This window comes from Diaphorina citri, unplaced genomic scaffold (assembly GCF_000475195.1).
Source record: "Diaphorina citri unplaced genomic scaffold, Diaci psyllid genome assembly version 1.1 scaffold58, whole genome shotgun sequence".
In the NCBI taxonomy this organism is placed as follows: Eukaryota; Metazoa; Arthropoda; class Insecta; order Hemiptera; family Psyllidae; genus Diaphorina; species Diaphorina citri.
Genome location: NW_007377495.1, coordinates 55,881 through 76,064, shown reverse-complemented (window position 1 = coordinate 76,064; position 20,184 = coordinate 55,881). Strand labels below are relative to the sequence as shown.

The 20,184-nt window shown below is 37.6% G+C and overlaps 1 protein-coding gene and 1 long non-coding RNA gene across 2 annotated transcripts in view; one reads left to right on the top strand and one right to left on the bottom strand.

Moving 5' to 3' along the window:
• The window catches only part of LOC113470938, a 44,643-nt gene that overhangs the window by 3,531 nt on the left and 20,928 nt on the right, over positions 1–20,184 (bottom strand). The window lies entirely within an intron of this gene.
• LOC103517994 lies at positions 3,524–5,139 on the top strand. Its single transcript, XM_008483049.3, has one exon. The coding sequence runs from the start codon at positions 3,600–3,602 to the stop codon at positions 4,446–4,448; it is 849 nt and encodes a 282-aa protein (XP_008481271.1). The 5' UTR covers positions 3,524–3,599; the 3' UTR covers positions 4,449–5,139.

Here is a 20,184-nt window from a genome sequence, read left to right as displayed (position 1 = left end):
CTTAACATAAATTAAAATCAAATTGTGTTAAAAAAAAAAAGAAAAAAAAAAACATTTAGTTTGATACTGTATCTACTGTTTTAAGACAACTTGATGGTTACCTATGCTGAAAGTATGTAGGTACCTAATACATATAAAAAAGGTAATGATGGTCTTTAGTCATGCTGCATTGCTGATAGTCCTGTAAGATAGATACCTAACTAATACTTAGACTAATAGATAAAGTACCTAATAGTTCATAGACAACATTACATAATGATACCTACTTATTTGTTTAAAATCGCAAGAACGTGAATAAAACCATGGATTTGATTATAAAATAGTTTAAATCTCCCGTCTCAAAAGGTCAAACAGAAGGCTTAAATAGCCGAAGATCTTTTTTCTACCAATCCCACAATAAATCAGCTGAGCTATAATATCTCCCTACATCCTGCGGCCCTGATTCCCTTGCCTCTATTTTGTTATGTTTAGGAAATAATAATTATCACATCATTAATTTTTTTATGAGAGGATGATAAAATATTCATGAATAATTTCCCTTCCATCTTATCAGATAGGTAATGTGGTAAACCAGTGTGGGTATCCACACCTTTCCTCAATTCCTGGAAGAAAACAACTGAATAGGTACGTGTTTAATTTATTACTCTTAGGTCAAGAAAGATCTTTGAAGTTGAATAAATTAGGTTTTCGTAGTTCACATCAGTATTAAAATATTCATGTGCCTCCCTCCCATTATTAATTCTCTATGCTGACTCATTTTATACCTCGCAGCTCGTACTTGTGCAGCTGAACTTTATTATGTCCATGCTCCATTAAATTTATGCCATGAATGTTTGTGCTGACTGCTGATCGATCAATAGAAGGTAGAACATCAGTTGTTTTACCATCAGTAAGCAGTCCTATCCCTTCAAATTTTGAACTCATCTAGGTACGTGAAGAATATTAGAAGGTAGAACAGTGCATTGTACAAATAAAATAGATGATCTTTTCTTAATAATTTTGTAAAGAAGTTAGTCGATAAGTGGACACTAGACAGATAATAATGTCTCCTCACATATTATGTAGATGTAGGTACATAGGTATTAAATATTGTATAGTATACATAATTATGTAGGTATACTTACACTGGTATACTTATGTAAGGTAATTGGTACTGAGGTAGTTACAAGTATATCCTTAACCTTCACAAACATTGGTGATACTTTGGAAAAGGAAGCAAAAATAAGCATAACTTTGAACAAGAGGAACAACTAGGAACTAGGTACTTATAGGAACAACTTATGCAAATTATCTATTGGAAATAAATTTACATAGGTAATGCCTTTTAAAGTCTTCTGTGTTTAGGTCTTTTATAGTGTCATAAATGTAAATAATAGATGCTTATTTTTGCATGGCTGTTTGGCAGGTGATTATGATAACCTAAATAGGAGTTCCTTATATCTGACATTCCATTTCCATAATGTAAACTGTAGGTATGTAGGCAATAGGATGGATCTCTTGGGTAACTTGGGTTCTTTCAGGTTACCTACATATAATTTCACAAGTTTCTCAACCAGCTCCGGCTATAAGGTAGCTTCTTGGATCGTAGAACTAGATTACTAGAACATTCCTGAGGACGATTCCAGTCTAAGAAGGTTTTACCTACCGAGGGTTTTAAAATAAAGGAAAATTATTGCGTTAAATCTCGATAACTAGTATGTAGATCGAACGAGGTCTAACTCTAGAATATTATAACTTTCTTTGGCATATCCCCCAAAATTATTGGCATGTATTTTGCACCTTTGGTTATGCAACATGATGTTTAGAAAATTAGCAATGGCATTATAATGAATGCTAGGCGTCTCTGATTGATATAATGGAGATGGCAGTTGATGTGTTTGTGTGCAGGTAAGCCTATCTTGATTAATTTATCAAATTTGTGCCAATTTTATGAATAATTTCCCTTCCATCTTATCAGATAGGTAATGTGGTAAACCAGTGTGGGTATCCACACCTTTCCTCAATTCCTGGAAGAAAATAACTGAATAGGTACGTGTTTAATTTATTACTCTTAGGTCAAGAAAGATCTTCGAAGTTGAATAAATTAGGTTTTCGTAGTTCACATCAGTATAGGATATTATTGTTCAAAATATCTTCCATGTTTATTATTAATGGTCTGGCAAAACATCCAATTATTTCCTCGAGAATATCCAGGAGGTTTTAGATCGTTCTGTTGATGTTGGTGTTTACAGTTTCTTGATAAATATGCTAATACCATGTAGGTATAGTGTATACCCACTATCCATTATTATAACCTTCAATTAAAAATATCACAGTGGTCTGCGCAATGGATTTAGGTTCAGCTCAATCGTCAGTGGTGTAGTGATTTCACTTTGCCAGGTAGGTATTAGTTATCTAATAGGGAAACGTAGGTAAAACCTCTTTTATTGCATTGTGAGCATCAAAGCTATGTTTGTAATGCACCCTATGTAAATAGAACCATTAATACCATTGAATGTTTCGGTACAGCTTGATCTTAAGAGCTCCAAATTTCTTCTCAATCATCATCAGGTTTCCGACAGCTATAGCTACTGATTTAGAATTTTAGATTATTGATTTTACCTAAAATGCGATATCGACATGCTTTTTTTGAGATTCGTCAGATTCTTTTGTTCACACTGATTTCGTCAGTGTTATTGATGTGCAAGTGCATGTCTAGCTGAGCATAGAAGTGATGTAAGGATTGTAAGGTGTAGGTCATCCAGTAACCATCATGGATACTGCACTGAATAAAACATGTTTCACCAGTGATTTCTTATTTATTTTTTTACCCATACTACCGTGACTGCAATTCTTGGAATCTGAAGAATGACGTGACTGCAATTCTTGGAATATGAAGAATGACGTGACTGCAATTCTTGGAATCTCAAGGATGACATGACTGCGATTCTTGGAATTTGGAAAGCCACGTGACTACAATCCTTGAAATTTTAGTTATCCTGTGAAATTTTCTGAAAGTTGGTTCAGTTTCTACTTTCTAACATTAGATTTGATAAAATAAGAATCTTCGGAAGATGTCTATTTCTTCAAAATCCAAAGATAGATTTTTCACAATATTTAGGTAAAACCTCTTTTATTGCATTGTGAGCATCAAAGCTATGTTTGTAATGCACCCTATGTAAATAGAACCATTAATACCATTGAATGGTTCGGTAAAGCTTGATCTGAGGAGCTCCAAATTTCTTCTCAATCATCATCAGGTTTCCAACAGCTATAGCTACTTTTGGATTTAGAATTTTAGATTATTGATTTTACCTATCGGCATATCGGCATGCTTTTTTTGAGATTCGTCAGATTCTTTTGTTCACACTGATTTCGTCAGTGTTATTGATGTGCAAGTGCATGTCTAAGCTTAGCATAAAAGTGATGTAAGGTGTAGGTCATCCAGTAACGATCATGGATACTGCACTGAATAAAAACATGTTTCACCAGTGATTTCTTATTTATTTTTTTAACCATACTACCTACTCACATGTAAAGTTCTGTTTTGTGTTTCAGTATTAGTTTGAATGGTGGAGAGTTTCCATCATGTTCTATAACCGGTTGCTTTGTGTTGAACTATGTTAAGGTTACGCATTGTGTTATTGTGTTCATTATTTTGCACCAAATTTCGAGTGTCTAACAGTGCTAGTGCTTTTGTGCTTTCCAGTAGTCGAGAGGCTTTTAGTTCTTTCACACCTAGGAAAGATATGTGTTATTTGGAAGGCAAAGTTTTGTACCGGAACTCTTGCTATCAATTGAATACACAAGGTCCATGTGAAGAAAATGAAAGACTTGTCCTGGATAGTGATGCTGCTTCTAGAGCGAATCCCATATTTGAAGCCATCTGTTTAGAAAAGTCCTGTCAGGGCAATGACATCTATTGGCCACAAGACAACTATTGCTATACGCCAGATTCAACAAAAGATCTTTGCCAAACAAAAGGCACTTCGGTACAAATTGATATGTTCGGTGAAGGATATTGTGATTGTATCCAAAGTCCACCACATGCCCGAATGCCTAATGTAAAGGGAAATGCTCCTTGCTATCAGCTTTACACCAGGGCACAATGTAAACAACATCAATATCTAGTCGAAAATAGTTATAAAACTGAGTGTATATTTAATCCCTGTAGTTTCAGAGGTTCTAACTTCGTTCCTTGGAAAGACGGGAGTTGTCACAGGTTACGAACCAGAGGACCTTGTAATACTAATGAAGAATTTACTATCTTGGAGGATACTAAAGAACCTGGCTGTAAAGAGACTGGTTCCTCTAATCCCCTCTTTGTAGTTGACATTCCAATGAATTGTAAACCTGACCACGGGGGTGAATGTGCTGAGGAGTTCTCTATCGCCAGAGGAGAAGAATTCAGGTTTCAACTGCTCAGGTCAGCAGAACGTGCAAGGAAAAGGAAAAAGAAAAATTGTTGAAGACTTTTCCGATTTACTTCTTTTATTTTGTTTCGAAGAAAATCAGTGATGTGTGTGAAATGGATTTACAAATTAAGAGTTCAGAAATCTCTAGGGACTGAGGAGTTCTTTTTAAAATAAATACCTTGTAAAGAAACAGGGTGATTGTGTTAAACCATAAAGGAAAGATGATTTAGGTATATAGCTTCAGAATAAAATTACAGAAATTATTCAACTGATTTTTGATTCTGCCTAAATTCGTAAATCTATAATATTGTTCTCATGTACTTAATATGTACCTATTGTAAATTTTTTAGAAATTAATTAAACATTACCAGGAATCTCTTCCATTTTCCATGTACCTAATCTAGTAATGATATTGTACTATTGTAGTCTAGTAATTTACACAAGGTCAATGCATGCTTTGAAGTGTCCTACAATAGTGCAATTTGCAATTTGTAATCACTGTCTTGGAGTTGCCAATTTTTCATAATATCCACCACAATTTTCACAATTCTCACGTATTGTGTTCTCTAAATCTTTTTTTAATCATTCCCATGTAATAATGTTTGCGGAAATTTTTCATTTCTCATTACGTCCTAATTGCCTATACGAGTACTCGATAATTATACTTGCACGTATTTATGAGTGTTTTGTTTATACTTTTGTACAAATTAAAATAAATTATACCTACATTATTTAATTTTCATAATTCCCCAAGTGCTTTTACTTTGTTAGTCAATCATAGATTTTCTAGAATGTTCAAAAGTGATCGTTATCCTCCTATCAGTAGATAACAGATTAGTCTCTTTTATTTATCAGATTCCTTTGTTTTGGGAATTTAACATTTTAACAGGGAGCTTTTGGGTGTTGGGTTAGGTTGTAAGTAAGTATCTACATATTGTTAGTCAATCATAGATTTTCTAGAATGTTCAAAAGTGATCGTTATCCTCCTATCAGTAGATAACAGATTAGTCTCTTTTATTTATCTGATTCCTTTGTTTTGGGAATTTAACATTTTAACAGGGGGCTTTTGGGCGTTGGGTTAGGTTGTAAGTAAGTATCTACATCTATATCCAGTAAGATTTGTGAGACAGTTATAAATTACGTTTCACACATCCTTATACGCAAGTGTTCCCATCTTCTCAACTCACTTCCTGTGCTGTTCCTTTTTTCATCTTTCTTGCTCTTTTCTTTATATTTTACAACTTCCTTGTTTCGACTGAAGGAGGCAATAACGTTTCAAGTAGTATTTTATGACCTTGGTCTCATACTTGTGTGTACGTACGTATGTGTGTGTACGTTGAGCTAAATAACTCAAATCCGGTGGGAATTGCATCCTTATACGCAAGTGTTCCCATCTTCTCAACTCACTTCCTGTGCTGTTCCTTTTTTCATCTTTCTTGCTCTTTTCTTTATATTTTTACAACTTCCTTGTTTCGACTGAAGGAGGCAATACCGTTTCAAATAGTATTTTATGACCTTGGTCTCATACTTATGTGTGCGTACGTATGTGTGTGTGTACGTTGAGCTAAATAACTCAAATCCGGTGGGAATTTTCTAAAATCTCCAGCCGGCATAAGTTTTACTGTGCGGGCCAGGAAAACTTCATTATGTAGAAGGAAAGGATGTGGATAAGTATACCTATTTACCTATGTATGTATATGTACTTAGGTACATAATGGTAATGTAGATACACGATAGTTACAATGCCCTCACGTCACATGAGTTCACGTGACAGGTGAGGGTAGCGTGTTTCTTCTACCTTCAGAGACTGATACCTTCAGAGACAGATAGGTAGTCTAAAATCTCCAGCCGGCATAAGTTTTACTGTGCGGGCCAGGAAAACTTCATTATGTAGAAGGAAAGGATGTGGATAAGTATACCTAATGCCTATTTACCTATGTATGTATATGTAATTAGGTACATAATGGTAATGTAGATACATAGTATACATGGTAGGTGATTTATTTTTATGCACGATAGTTACACTGCCCTCACGTCACATGAGTTCACGTGACAGGTGAGGGTAGTGTGTTTCTACCTTCAGAGACAGATAGGTAAGCATTGATTATTAATACCTTGTTTGAAGATGAACATACTCGTTTGCCGTTATTTGTAGGTAAGTATGTCAACTAATTAATGTAGCACAGCATTGTGATAGTAACAAGTGAGCTTGATACATTTGCTGGAGCAACATCACCTCTATGTTTCTGACGGGCGCACCAATTAACCGCAACTCTTTTGCTGATGCCTTCATGACAGAACACCGGAATACCGGGAATTGAAGTGTATCAAATTAAACTCTGTGACATATGCTTTGATCATACAAACCACATAGAAACATGTGGTACATGCTTATTGCATCTAGCTTTCTGCTGCAGAACATACAATAGTGCACCTAGATCTCAAGGCTATAATGATAGGCCGGCCACTCACGCTATGACTAGAGACTGTCTGCCTAATCTATTAGGTTTGTTCGACCTATTCATTTTATAGGACTGTTCAACCGCCGACACTTGTGTGGCGAAAAATGCTCAAGATAACAGTCTTCAGACCGTCTGAAAGACCTAGAAGTCGAAATCTTTTTCCGCCACACACGGTCTGACAGACCTAAGGCCCAACAGACCTAAGGTTTGTCCGACAGTCAGAGCGTGAGTATCCATCCTTCTCTATTGATTTTTCCACGACCTATAGCCACATTTCATTCAGTACCTAGGCAGATATATAAATTAATATCTCCCTGTTAATATACCCTGGAGCTTTCAAATTAATGACAAAATATTGCTCCCTACAAACAGAGCAGAGTCTGGGAGAGAATTTCTTCATGAGTCCTCCTCACCCTGTTTGTCTTCAGTTTATTAGCTGCACTCATGTTATTTATTGGTGCTGTGAAATGGGTGCATTGGTTATTGGGAATTGGTGCTATTATAGTACCTAATAAGAACTTTCTATCTTTGCTTTACAACCACTTTTGATTTAGGGCTGAATAGTTCACCGTACACCCTTTGTCTATAGGTAGGTATGTACATAGTTAGTTCAATGAAGGTGCGTCCACACTTAGTCGACGGATGTCGATTGATGATGTCAATTATTTATTGTGAATCCATGTCGATCGACATCGATTTTGGACACACCTTGAGTGCTATCTGCTGCATAGGTGCTATTCTATTTTCTATTCTATTCTTGTTCAAAACTTTGGAATTAAAACAGTCAGCCCTCCGGCCTTCTCGTCTCATGATTATTTTCAAATTTGAGTGACGTACCTATAGGATTTCATATTCCCAAAATGGAGGATTTATCAAAAGCAGGTGGAAAATGAAATGATATATCACCCTCTGGTCTATGGTATACTAAGGTCGGATGAGGGCCAGATTTGCCAGGGGGGCAGGGCCGCACACAGTCGAACCGAACCCCGGGACTTCAACTATGGGCCCCTTGCAACAATATTTCACAAGATATTAGTTGGTTTTTAGCTAAGTTAGGTACTCATAGAGGTACTTTCTTCAAATTTCCTGAGCTAAAAATTTAACATAATCCTATACCTATAGGTAAGGAATTTTCCTATATTCCTAGAGGTGAAGAAATTGCTGAGGGCCCTCTTGAGGAGCTCGGCCCAAATGGGGCTGGATGGACCCCTTTTGTAATCGACCCTACGATCGACCCTGGGTCGAATGAGGAGAAGTTAATCCGTTAATTTTAGCATGGAAACTATGACGAGGTGCAGGTCGAAATTAATTTCGCTTTTTCCCCCAAGTGCTTTATACATACGGGATTTATACGTTATCAGGCTTGTACCGTGTTTGCAGTCACAAAATCTGCTTAGAAAAAGAATAGGTACGTCGAAATAATTTATTTTTAGGTAGAATAGGTAGGTAGGTAAGAAAGTATTTAAAAAAAAAAAAAAAAATTGGTGTGAACATCACACGACTTTCCTTATCCTATCCTTATTTGGGTGCTCTTCTATTGTAACTTTTACAATATCTCTAACCGTTTAATCAGTATAGCTGAAAACCGCCAAAAAACGGTCGAAAGCCGCCAAAAAGCGGTCAAACACAGCACCTATCTTAACCAAAAGTATAAGATTACATACTTGTCACATTTGTGGACTACATACCAAATTTCAAGTCTCTAGCTTATACCGTTCCCGAGATATCATTGTATTACACCAAAAACCGCCAAAAAGCGGTAAAATGGCGCCAACCGTTCGTGTCGCATCCTTGTCACATTTGACATCACTACATACCAAATTTCAAGTCTCTAGCTCTTACCGTTCTCGAGATATTTTGTTTACAGACAGACAGGACAGACACACGGACCAATGGCTGAAACTTTGGATTTAGGCTCTAGGGACCTCAAAACGTGTTTTAGCACTAAAAACTGACCATCGAAAATTTGACCCGATTACATTACTATCCTCCCTATAGGATAAGGAAAGTAAAAACACGATTCACGGTTCTTTGGCTATAATCTGCACCACATGAATGGGTTCTGGTGTTTATTTTGTCCCACACATTCCGGAAAAATCCCGGGATTCCAGGGAAATTTTTCTCCCTATCTGGTGAATTTTCAGAGCAATGGTCATTACGAGAGATTGAATGGAGACAGTTTTCCTCTCATTTACGTAATTATTTTTTCCATTCGGCCATGTTTTCTCCCTCTCTTTGTTTTGTGTTCTCTATCTCATTTGCATGATGATAAACTGCATGGAAAAAAAGAATTCAACTGTGACTTTTTTGGAGAGTAGGTATCTCTCTCGAACAACTATCCTACTTCCGAGTAAGCCTTTCTTTCTTTTCCGGTCCAGTTAGGTAAATAGGTATAACCTACAAGAGGCAGTAAATACCTTCAAAACAAGATCTATAGGTAAGTATGTCAACTAATTAATGTAGCACAGCATTGTGATAATAACAAGTGAGCTTGATACATTTGCTGGAGCAACATCACCTCTATGTTTCTGACGGGCACACCAATTAACCGCAACTCTTTTGCTGATGCCTTCATGATAGAACACCAGAATACCGGTAATTGCAGTGTATCAAATTGAACTCTGTGACATTGCTTTGATCATACAAACCACATAGAAACATGTGGTACATGCTTATTGCATCTAGCTTTCTGCTGCAGAACATACAATAGTGCACCTAGATCTCAAGGCTATAATGATAGGCCGGCCACTCACGCTATGACTAGAGACTGTCTGCCTAATCTATTAGGTTTGTTCGACCTATTCATTTTATAGGACTGTTCAACCGCCGACACTTGTGTGGCGAAAAATGCTCAAGATAACAGTCTTCAGACCGTCTGAAAGACCTAGAAGTCGAAATCTTTTTCCGCCACACACGGTCTGACAGACCTAAGGCCCAACAGACCTAAGAGGTAAGTATGTCAACTAATTAATGTAGCACAGCATTGTGATAATAACAAGTGAGCTTGATACATTTGCTGGAGCAACATCACCTCTACGTTTCTGACGTGCACACCAATTAACCGCAACTCTTTTGCTGATGCCTTCATGACAGAACACCGGAATACCGGGAATTGCAGTGCATCAAATTAAACTCTGTGACATTGCTTTGATCATACAAACCACATAGAAACATGCGGTACAATGGTACATGCTTATTGCATCTAGCTTTCTGCTGCAGAACATACAATAGTGCACCTACTCGTAGATCTCAAGGCTATAATGATAGGCCGGCCACTCACGCTATGACTAGAGACTGTCTGCCTAATCTATTAGGTTTGTTCGACCTATTCATTCTATAGGACTGTTCAACCACCGGAACTTGTGTGGCGAAAAATGCTCAAGATAACAGTCTTCAGACCGTCTGAAAGACCTAGAAGTCAAAATCTTTTTCCGCCACACACGTTCTGGCGGTCTGACAGACCTACGTTTGTCCGACAGTCAGAGCGTGAGTATCCATCCTTCTCTATTGATTTTTCCACGACCTATAGCCACATTTCATTCAGTACCTAGGCAGATATATAAATTAATATCTCCCTGTTAATATACCCTGGAGCTTTCAAATTAATGACAAAATATTGCTCCCTACAAACAGAGCAGAGTCTGGGAGAGAATTTCTTCATGAGTCTTCCTCACCCTGTTTGTATTCAGTTTATTAGCCGCACTCATGTTATTTATTGGTGCTGTGAAATGGGTGCATTGGTTATTGGGAATTGGTGCTATTATAGTAATAGGATCATTCTATCTTTGCTTTACAACCACTTTTGATTTAGGGCTGAATAGTTCACCGTACACCCTTTGTCTGTAGGTAGGTATGTACATAGTTAGTTCAATGAAGGTGCGTCCACACTTAGTCGACGGATGTCGATTGATGATGTCAATTTATTGTGAATCGATGTCGAGCGACATCGATTTTGGACACACCTTGAGCGCTATCTGCTGCATAGGTGCTATTCTATTTTCTATTCTATTCTTGTTCAAAACTTTGGAATTAAAACAGTCAGCCCTCCGGCCTTCTCGTCTCATGATTATTTTCAAATTTGAGTGACGTACCTATAGGATTTCATATTCCCAAAATGGAGGATTTATCAAAAGCAGGTGGAAAATGAAATGATATCACCCTCTGGTCTATGGTATACTATAAGGTCGGATGAGGGCCAGGTTTGCCAGGGGGGCAGGGCCGCACACAGTCTAACCGAACCCCGGGACTCCAACTATGGGCCCCTTGCAAAAATATTTCACAAGATATTAGTTGGTTTTTAGCTAAGTTATGTACTCATAGAGGTACTTTCTTCAAATTTCCTGAGCTAAAAATTTAACATAATCCTATAGGTAAGGAATTTTCCTATATTCCTATAGGTAAAGAAAGTAAAAAATTGCCGAGGCCCTCTTGAGGAGCTCGGCCCAAATGGGGCTGGATGGACCCCTTTTGTGACCGACCCTGAAAATATTGCTCCCTACAAACAGAGCAGAGTCTGGGAGAGAATTTCTTCATGAGTCCTCCTCACCCTGTTTGTCTTCAGTTTATTAGCTGCACTCATGTTATTTATTGGTGCTGTGAAATGGGTGCATTGGTTATTGGGAATTGGTGCTATTATAGTACCTAATAAGAACTTTCTATCTTTGCTTTACAACCACTTTTGATTTAGGGCTGAATAGTTCACCGTACACCCTTTGTCTATAGGTAGGTATGTACATAGTTAGTTCAATGAAGGTGCGTCCACACTTAGTCGACGGATGTCGATTGATGATGTCAATTATTTATTGTGAATCCATGTCGATCGACATCGATTTTGGACACACCTTGAGTGCTATCTGCTGCATAGGTGCTATTCTATTTTCTATTCTATTCTTGTTCAAAACTTTGGAATTAAAACAGTCAGCCCTCCGGCCTTCTCGTCTCATGATTATTTTCAAATTTGAGTGACGTACCTATAGGATTTCATATTCCCAAAATGGAGGATTTATCAAAAGCAGGTGGAAAATGAAATGATATATCACCCTCTGGTCTATGGTATACTAAGGTCGGATGAGGGCCAGATTTGCCAGGGGGGCAGGGCCGCACACAGTCGAACCGAACCCCGGGACTTCAACTATGGGCCCCTTGCAACAATATTTCACAAGATATTAGTTGGTTTTTAGCTAAGTTAGGTACTCATAGAGGTACTTTCTTCAAATTTCCTGAGCTAAAAATTTAACATAATCCTATACCTATAGGTAAGGAATTTTCCTATATTCCTAGAGGTGAAGAAATTGCTGAGGGCCCTCTTGAGGAGCTCGGCCCAAATGGGGCTGGATGGACCCCTTTTGTAATCGACCCTACGATCGACCCTGGGTCGAATGAGGAGAAGTTAATCCGTTAATTTTAGCATGGAAACTATGACGAGGTGCAGGTCGAAATTAATTTCGCTTTTTCCCCCAAGTGCTTTATACATACGGGATTTATACGTTATCAGGCTTGTACCGTGTTTGCAGTCACAAAATCTGCTTAGAAAAAGAATAGGTACGTCGAAATAATTTATTTTTAGGTAGAATAGGTAGGTAGGTATTTAAAAAATAATAATAATAATAATCATCTGGTGTGAACATCACACGACTTTCCTTATCCTATTGAATGATCCTTATTTGGGTGCTCTTCTATTGTAACTTTTACAATATATCTAACCATTTAATCAGTATAGCTGAAAACCGCCAAAAAGCGGTCGAAAGCCACCAAAAAAGCGGTCAAACCCAGAACCTATCTTAACCAAAAGTATAATATTACATAGGTACTTGGCACATTTGTGGACTAACATACCAAATTTTAAGTCTCTAGCTTATACCGTTCCCGAGATATCATTGCATTACACCATGAGTTACAAATGCCCCTCGGCCTTTATTTTATTTTAGTTTCAAGGGAATGTCTGATGAGACTTAGTTTGAAGGGGTTGAAAACACCCCAATAAACCCTGTAGTATGTGAAAAGTAAGAGATGTGTACCAGTGGGTAAAATGTTGAATGGTGGTTTTACTCCCAAGTGATGAGAAAATTTTGAGAGATAATGTCTAAATATTAGGAACTCTTCTGTGGGCTGTGGTCGACTGGATACAATGTTGCCGAAAGCTCAACGTCCAGGCAGTCCATCAGAGTGACATAGCAACATTTGACAACAATGCGATATAAATTTAATGATAACATGGGGAATCAGAAAAGTCAAACCCAAGTAAGGACTTTGTTTGCCCAGTATGAACCTTTTGACACAGACGTTAGACACCCCTTCGCTACTTGCTACTTTGCTTGGCTTTAATTTGACAGGCCAGCCTAGTTAGCTTAGTTGGTAGTGCGTCTGCCTCGTAAGCGCTAACATCTACATACCAAATTTCAAGTCTCTAGCTCTTACCGTTCTCGAGATATTTTGTTTACAGACAGACAGACGGACAGAAGGACAGACACACGGACCAATGGCTGAAACTTTGGATTTAGGCTCTAGGGATCTCAAAACGTGTTTTGGCACTAAAAACTGACCATCGAAAATTTGATCCGATTACATTACTTTCCTCCCTATAGGATAAGGAAAGTAAAAACACGATTCACGGTTCTTTGGCTATAATCTGCACCACATGAATGGGTTCTGGTGTTTATTTTGTTCCACACATTCCGGAAAAATCCCGGGATTCCAGGGGAATTTGTCTCCCTATCTGGTGAATTTTCAGAGCAATGGTCATTACGAGAGATTGAATGGAGACAGTTTTCCCCTCATTTACGTAATTATTTTTTTCCATTCGGCCATGTTTTCTCCCTCTCTTTTTTTGTGTTCTCTATCTCATTTGCATGATGATAAACTGCATGGAAAAAAAAGAATTCAACTGTGACTTTTTTGGAGAGTAGGTATCTCTCTCGAACAACTATCCTACTTCCGAGTAAGCCTTTCTTTCTTTTCCAGTCCAGTTAGGGCAATAGGTAAAATACCTTCAAAAAAAGATCTACCCCTACATATGCATAATTATGTATGTTTATTTATTTTTCTGTGTAGGTATCTAGCTAAATTCAACCCAATTTAAAGTGCTCACTGTGGCCTGTCTTATCTTGAAGCAGCAGAGAAGGGAAAGAGACACATCCACTAACAGAACGTAAAATAGCACATCCACCAACAATGCTTACCGGCATCTCCTCAGGGCTAGTAAAACTTTCTGTTGGCTCTTTTCTCTTTCACAGAATATATTATTTTACGAAATTGAAATTACAATAGGAAAGAGTTAATTAAAAATAAGAGTACCTAGCAAAGTAGTGGGTAGTCATCTGTAAGCATAGACATAGGGGAGTTTTCTTTTTTTTTATGGAGAAAGGAAAAAGTCCCCTTGTAAAAATGAGAAACTTTGAATTATTGAGCCTAAATACCTACCTACTCAAGGAAGATAAATTTGAATTGTTGGCACATCCACTAAAGAGGGAACTGCTGAGGTTTTATCGTCTCGAAGGACCTTATCTGTCTATGTTGAACTCCGCCCTGGCTGGAATTCAACTGCGACCTACTGCTTCCAAATCCATTTTTGTCTCCTACGTGTTAACATATTATTGAAACTCAAAGACACAGAGATCAAATTCAAACACACAAACACAAATGATAAAGATATAAAAAAGTCAAATTGAGCTTTGTGACGGGGTAACAGGGCTTTTCGGGAGGATAAATAGGCTTTCGGAAAGGGTAAATAGGGGTTTCGGAAGGGTAAATGGGCTTTTCGATGGGACTAATGGGCTTGCGAGTAGGCCTGGAATCCTGGAGGTACGAAGACGTGCGGAATATAAAAGCAGGGTCGGTCTCAGCTTGACCAGGGTCGGGGGCTGACACCAACATTGTATGGACCCCTTTTACCAACTATGTACTAATTATTAAAATACTAACAATAATAATAATAATAATGGTATTCTGGTATGTTTATTTATTTTTCTGTGTAGGTATCTAGCTAAATTCAACCCAATTTAAAGTGCTCACTGTGGCCTGTCTTATCTTGAAGCAGAGAAGGGAAAGAGACACATCCACTAACTGAAAATAAAATAGCACATCCACCAACAATGCTTACCGGCATCTCCTCAGGGCTAGTAAAACTTTCGGTTGGCTCTTTTCTCTTTCACAGAATATATTATTTTACGAAATTGAAATTACAATGGGAAAGAGTTAATTAAAAAAAAGAGTACCTAGCGAAGTAGTGGGTAGTCATCTGTAAGCATAGACATAGGGGAGTTTTCTTTTTTTATGAAGTACCTAAGGAAAAGTCCCCTTGTAAAAATGAGAAACTTTGAATTATTGAGCCTAAATACCTACCTAATCAAGGAAGATAAATTTGAATTGTTGACACATCCACTAAAGAGGGAACTGCTGAGGTTTTATCGTCTCGAAGGACCTTATCTGTCTATGTTGAAATCCGCCCTGGCTGGAATTCAACTGCGACCTGCTTACAAATCCATTTTTGTCTCCTACGTGTTAACATATTATTGAAACTAAAAGACACAGAGATCAAATTCAAACACACAAACACAAATGATAAAGATATAAAAAAGTCAAAATGAGCTTTGTGACGGGGTAACAGGGCTTTTCGGAAGGGTAAGTAGGGTTTTCGGGAGGATAAATAGGCTTTCGGAAAGGGTAAGTAGGGGTTTCGGAAAGGGTAAATGGGCTTTTCGATGGGACTAATGGGCTTGTGAGTAGGCCTGGAATCCTGGAGGTACGAAGACGTGCGGAATATAAAAGCAGGGTCGGTCTCAGTTATAACTGCAAAGGTTTTTAGTGATGAGGGCTTTAGTAGGCGTCCACAACGGAGTCCCGACCCAAGAGAAAATGAAGAAATTGAGCTTATGATTTTGTATACAATATACATTGTGATAAATTGATAACATTCTAACCTCAAAATTTTCAAGTACATCTAAAAAAGCAGGAGGTTCCAGTTTCCATTATGGACACATTACTGCGAGGGTCGATGGTCTCATGGTCTCGGTGGGGGTCTAGACTAGGGTCAATGGTCCAAGGCTCCCCGTTGTGGACTTACCCTCCATTCGACTAAAAGCTATCAGCCAACTTACATTAACATGACCCAACCTGAGCTGGGCCGCGAAAAGCCGGCAGCGCGAGACATGAACTTTGTTCAACTGGACTTCAACATCAGTTGTCTTAGGACATTGGGACCTGGGACTATCGGACAACCCTTAGAAGAACTTTGAAGCTGCCCGTCTGTATCAAAAGGTCGCAGATATTCATTTTCATGTTACAAAATGAATTTTATAGCTTCAAGCGTTTTATGTGTGACGTCATATGAACTTTTATTAACTTTTGACCTAAAACTTGCGATTTTATTTGTAGTTGTAAATATTTAAATAGAATAAAGGAAAATAATTAAAATGAGTGTTTATCACAGTTTGTTTTTTGCCATATTTTCCCTAATTAGGTACAGTTAGGGGCCCCTAACTGTCTGTGGGGGCCCTTAAATGCCCGTGGGATATACGCCAGTGTCTATGTAAATAGGTGTGACACAGATACCTATTATGTAGGTATAGCAGTAGGAAGGTGGGTAGGTAGTAGGTAGGTAGTAGGTACTTAGCTATGAAACTCAAAAACGAATCTCATTTCTCATTCAATCAGGTAGGTTTACAAATTTATTCATGAAGTACCTATCTACTTTCTTTTTGGGAAGTGCTGGAAAACCCTCGGTATTTTTTCTAGCCACTTTTTTCAATAAGTGGCTTGCTTCAGGTTGAATTTGGGGCGAATGTGAAATGAAAGATAAAGGAGAGCTGAGGGGAGGAAACAAAAGAACGAAAAATAAATGATATTTACAAATTTATGATCAGAAAGAACAAGACTCATTCAGCAAAAGAAGAAGAAGAAGAAGAAAAGGAGAAACAAAACAAATAAAACATGGCGGACAAATAAATAAAATAAAGAAGAAAAAATCCTATTCAAAATATTTGTAAATAAATGGAATAAACTGAAGAAAACAAAAAATTATTTGGTTTTAAAAATAAAAAAATTGTTCGTTTTATTCGATTTATTAGAAAAAAAAAAAAATACGCCTTAGTACTAATTTATTAGGAGCAGGGTGCTGAGTAATATGGATTCCAGGACAAAAAAGTAGGTGTAGGCATATCCTGCTATACAGGGATGCTATAATTTATGAATAAGAACAAGACGAAGAAAAAACCACCTAGGTACCTAATAAAAAATGCAAAAGAAAATCCATCAGATAAGTATTTACAATATGTACATATATTATCTACCTCAATTAAGGATGAAAGGATGTTTGTTTTTCTTGCTTTTTGAATCGTGCTTATCTTTATTTGTATTGCCGAATTTTTCACGCTTTTTCTTGGAACTTATGAAGAAGTTCTCACAATTTTGAACTGGGTCTTGCCATAGGAAATTATCTCTATAGGTAGGTACCAGGAATTATTTTTGACAACCCATAGTACACCTACCCAGGGCTACTAACCAAACGGATACACTGTATAATTATTGTTATTACCATTATTGGTTGTTTATGGTTCTCATTTTATAGCCCTTCCTGTTCCTGCCAGGATAATGTTCTCCCCGGTTATCGATAAGACTTTGGAACATGGGTCGTTCTTGTTAAGTGCTTCATTGCATTTATGAATAAAACCCCTTGTTACTTTCCTTATCCTATAGGAAGGAAAGTAATGTAATTTCTACATAGTTTACAGATACAAATTTATTTTTGGGTGTTTTTTCCACAAGTTTGGCCATGCCTCGGGATGAACTAGCGGGATTCCGGAGCGAAGCGACGGAATTCAGCTAGCAAATTTATTTTTGGGTGTTGGTGTTATAATAAAATTTTAATAGATAATTGTTGGCGCACATGTCCAAATATTTTATACGCTCTACGCCATCGAGTTGTCACAAATTCTTAGGCCAGCCACTCACTTTCAGGTAGAACTTACAGACGGACTTTTTCAGCCTTATCTGTCAGGTCTACCTGGTAGTGAGTGGCTAGCCTTAGGCTCTATTACCACAAAGTTGACGGGATAGGACCGGGATTTTGAACCAACATTCCTAGAACTATCATTCACCACACGTAGGTCATAAAAGGGTTAGTTGTTGTCAGTTTTAATTTTAACGCTTTTAACTCATTAGTATGACCACACGTACCAAGTTTGGCCATGCCTCGGGATGAACTAGCGGGATTCCGGAGCGAAGCGACGGAATTCAGCTAGTTTATGAATAAGAACAAGACGAAGAAAAATCTACCTACCTAATAAAAAATGCAAAAGAAAATCCATGAGATAAGTATTTACAATATGTACATAATTATATTACCTATCTACCTATAGGCACATAGGACTTATTTTCTCATCAGTTTCTCATAAAAATATTATCCGTAAGTCAAACGACAGGAAAAAATATAAAAATAATAATAAATTAAATTATATTGTTACGTAAGCGAGGCATAGGCAAAAGAGAAATATATTAAATTCGAAGAGAATCGTGAACTGAGAGAGGGAGAGAGGGAAGAGGAAGAAGAAGGAAGAAGACGACGAAGCAGAAGGAGAAGCGGAAGAGGATGAAAAAAATCATATTAAAAAATAATCATGAGAAAATTACTCACAGGAACATAGAGGTAGGCAGCGGAAAATTTTGCATGGGTTGGAAAATGAATATTGCTCCTGTTAAGGCCCATCTGTCCTACAAATGTTTAATTGCAATAAAGGAAATAGGTGTCTGTGCTGAGTGGATTTCATTGTTTAATAAGGTAGGTACCTTGAACAATAAATTATGAAACTATTATACCTAGGTACATGGTAGGTACAGTCATATTCTGATGAAACTCCGTAGTTTGAAGGAAACTATATGTGTAGTGTCTTGCACATTGCATAATTAAATAGTTTCCGGGCGTTCATACAAATTTCTTTCAATGTCTTAGTTGGTTCTCTATGTCTATGAAACTCAGTTCATTATTACTTATTAAATTATACCTAGATCTAATCCTGATAGTGAATTATAACGGTAAATCTGGTATTCTTAGGGGTAGGTGCTCGTTATCTTCCTTTAAGGGCGAAATACTGCTGATTTCAACCTTCCCTAAGTAGCAAGGGCCCGGAGCATTTAGGACCTGACGAACCCCTCTGGTGCACGGCCCTCTAAGTGTCGGCTTAGTCACTTAAAGTATGTTTTATACCCATGAATTATAACTTATAACATATGTATTGCAACATATGTATATGTATATTAACCCATAAGAGCCGAACTTCTTCCATTGGATCTTGCCGAAATTTAACCGCCTCTAACTACGGACTGGTACAGAGGAACTATGTCAAATAATAGTGAAAATAGTAGGAAATTTTCTTTTCTAACTAATAGACATATTCCCGATGCAATATTAGCGAAAAAGTAAGAAGGGATTGGTCAAATTTGGTGTGACTTGTAGGCCTCGGCTCTCATTGGTTAACATGTGACATATGACCAGTGTTTGCTAATGTACATCACGTTTCAAAAGCTCTAAATCTCTGACAACCTGAATTATACCCTGATACTAGGCTGCTCTAAACACGGATACCTAAGTGAGTGGTTATGGTTGTGCTCTCATTTATTCATATGACATAATACGAGTCGGATAAAGATTTATGTTTATAGTCCAGAGCCGGCCACTAATTAAGTTCTAACTAAAGTGAAGATTATGTGGTATGCGAGTATCTAGGTAGGTATGTATTTTATTTAAACGAGAGAATTAGTTTGATATCAGTATAGGGTATAGGTAAGTAATGAGCGATTGGATCATACTGATAAATAATAGTTAGGTGAAAAGAAGTAAAAAAAAAGAAATATCATGAACAATTTTTGATCATACCTACTTAGTCAACATTTAAAAAAAAATGTCCCATAATTCACATACAAGAGGCAAGAGGAAAAAAAAGAGGGAGGGAGATAGAGGAAGATCGAAGGAGATAGAGGTCATCCCCCCTCCTTCCTCTTCTTTCCCTTCTGCAGCTTCTCTCCTTATCCCACCCCCCTCCCCCCTCTTCCTTCTCCAGCCTCTTCTCCCACCTCATTCTCCACCTTCTCCCCCTAGCCTTTTTTTTCCTCTCTTCTTTTTCCTCCTGTTCCTCCCCCTTCTCTTCGTCCGCTTTAGTTCTACATAAAAGACGGAATTTTATTTACTCGACAATTTAGAGAGTCTGCTAGGGATGACAAAAGGAGAGGCAAAACTCTCTGTAACTATGACATTACCATGAATACGGGGTGCACCCTTAGGGAGGATCTGAGTGCACCCTTATAGGGGAGGAATCGTGACCTCAGGATGACAGTTT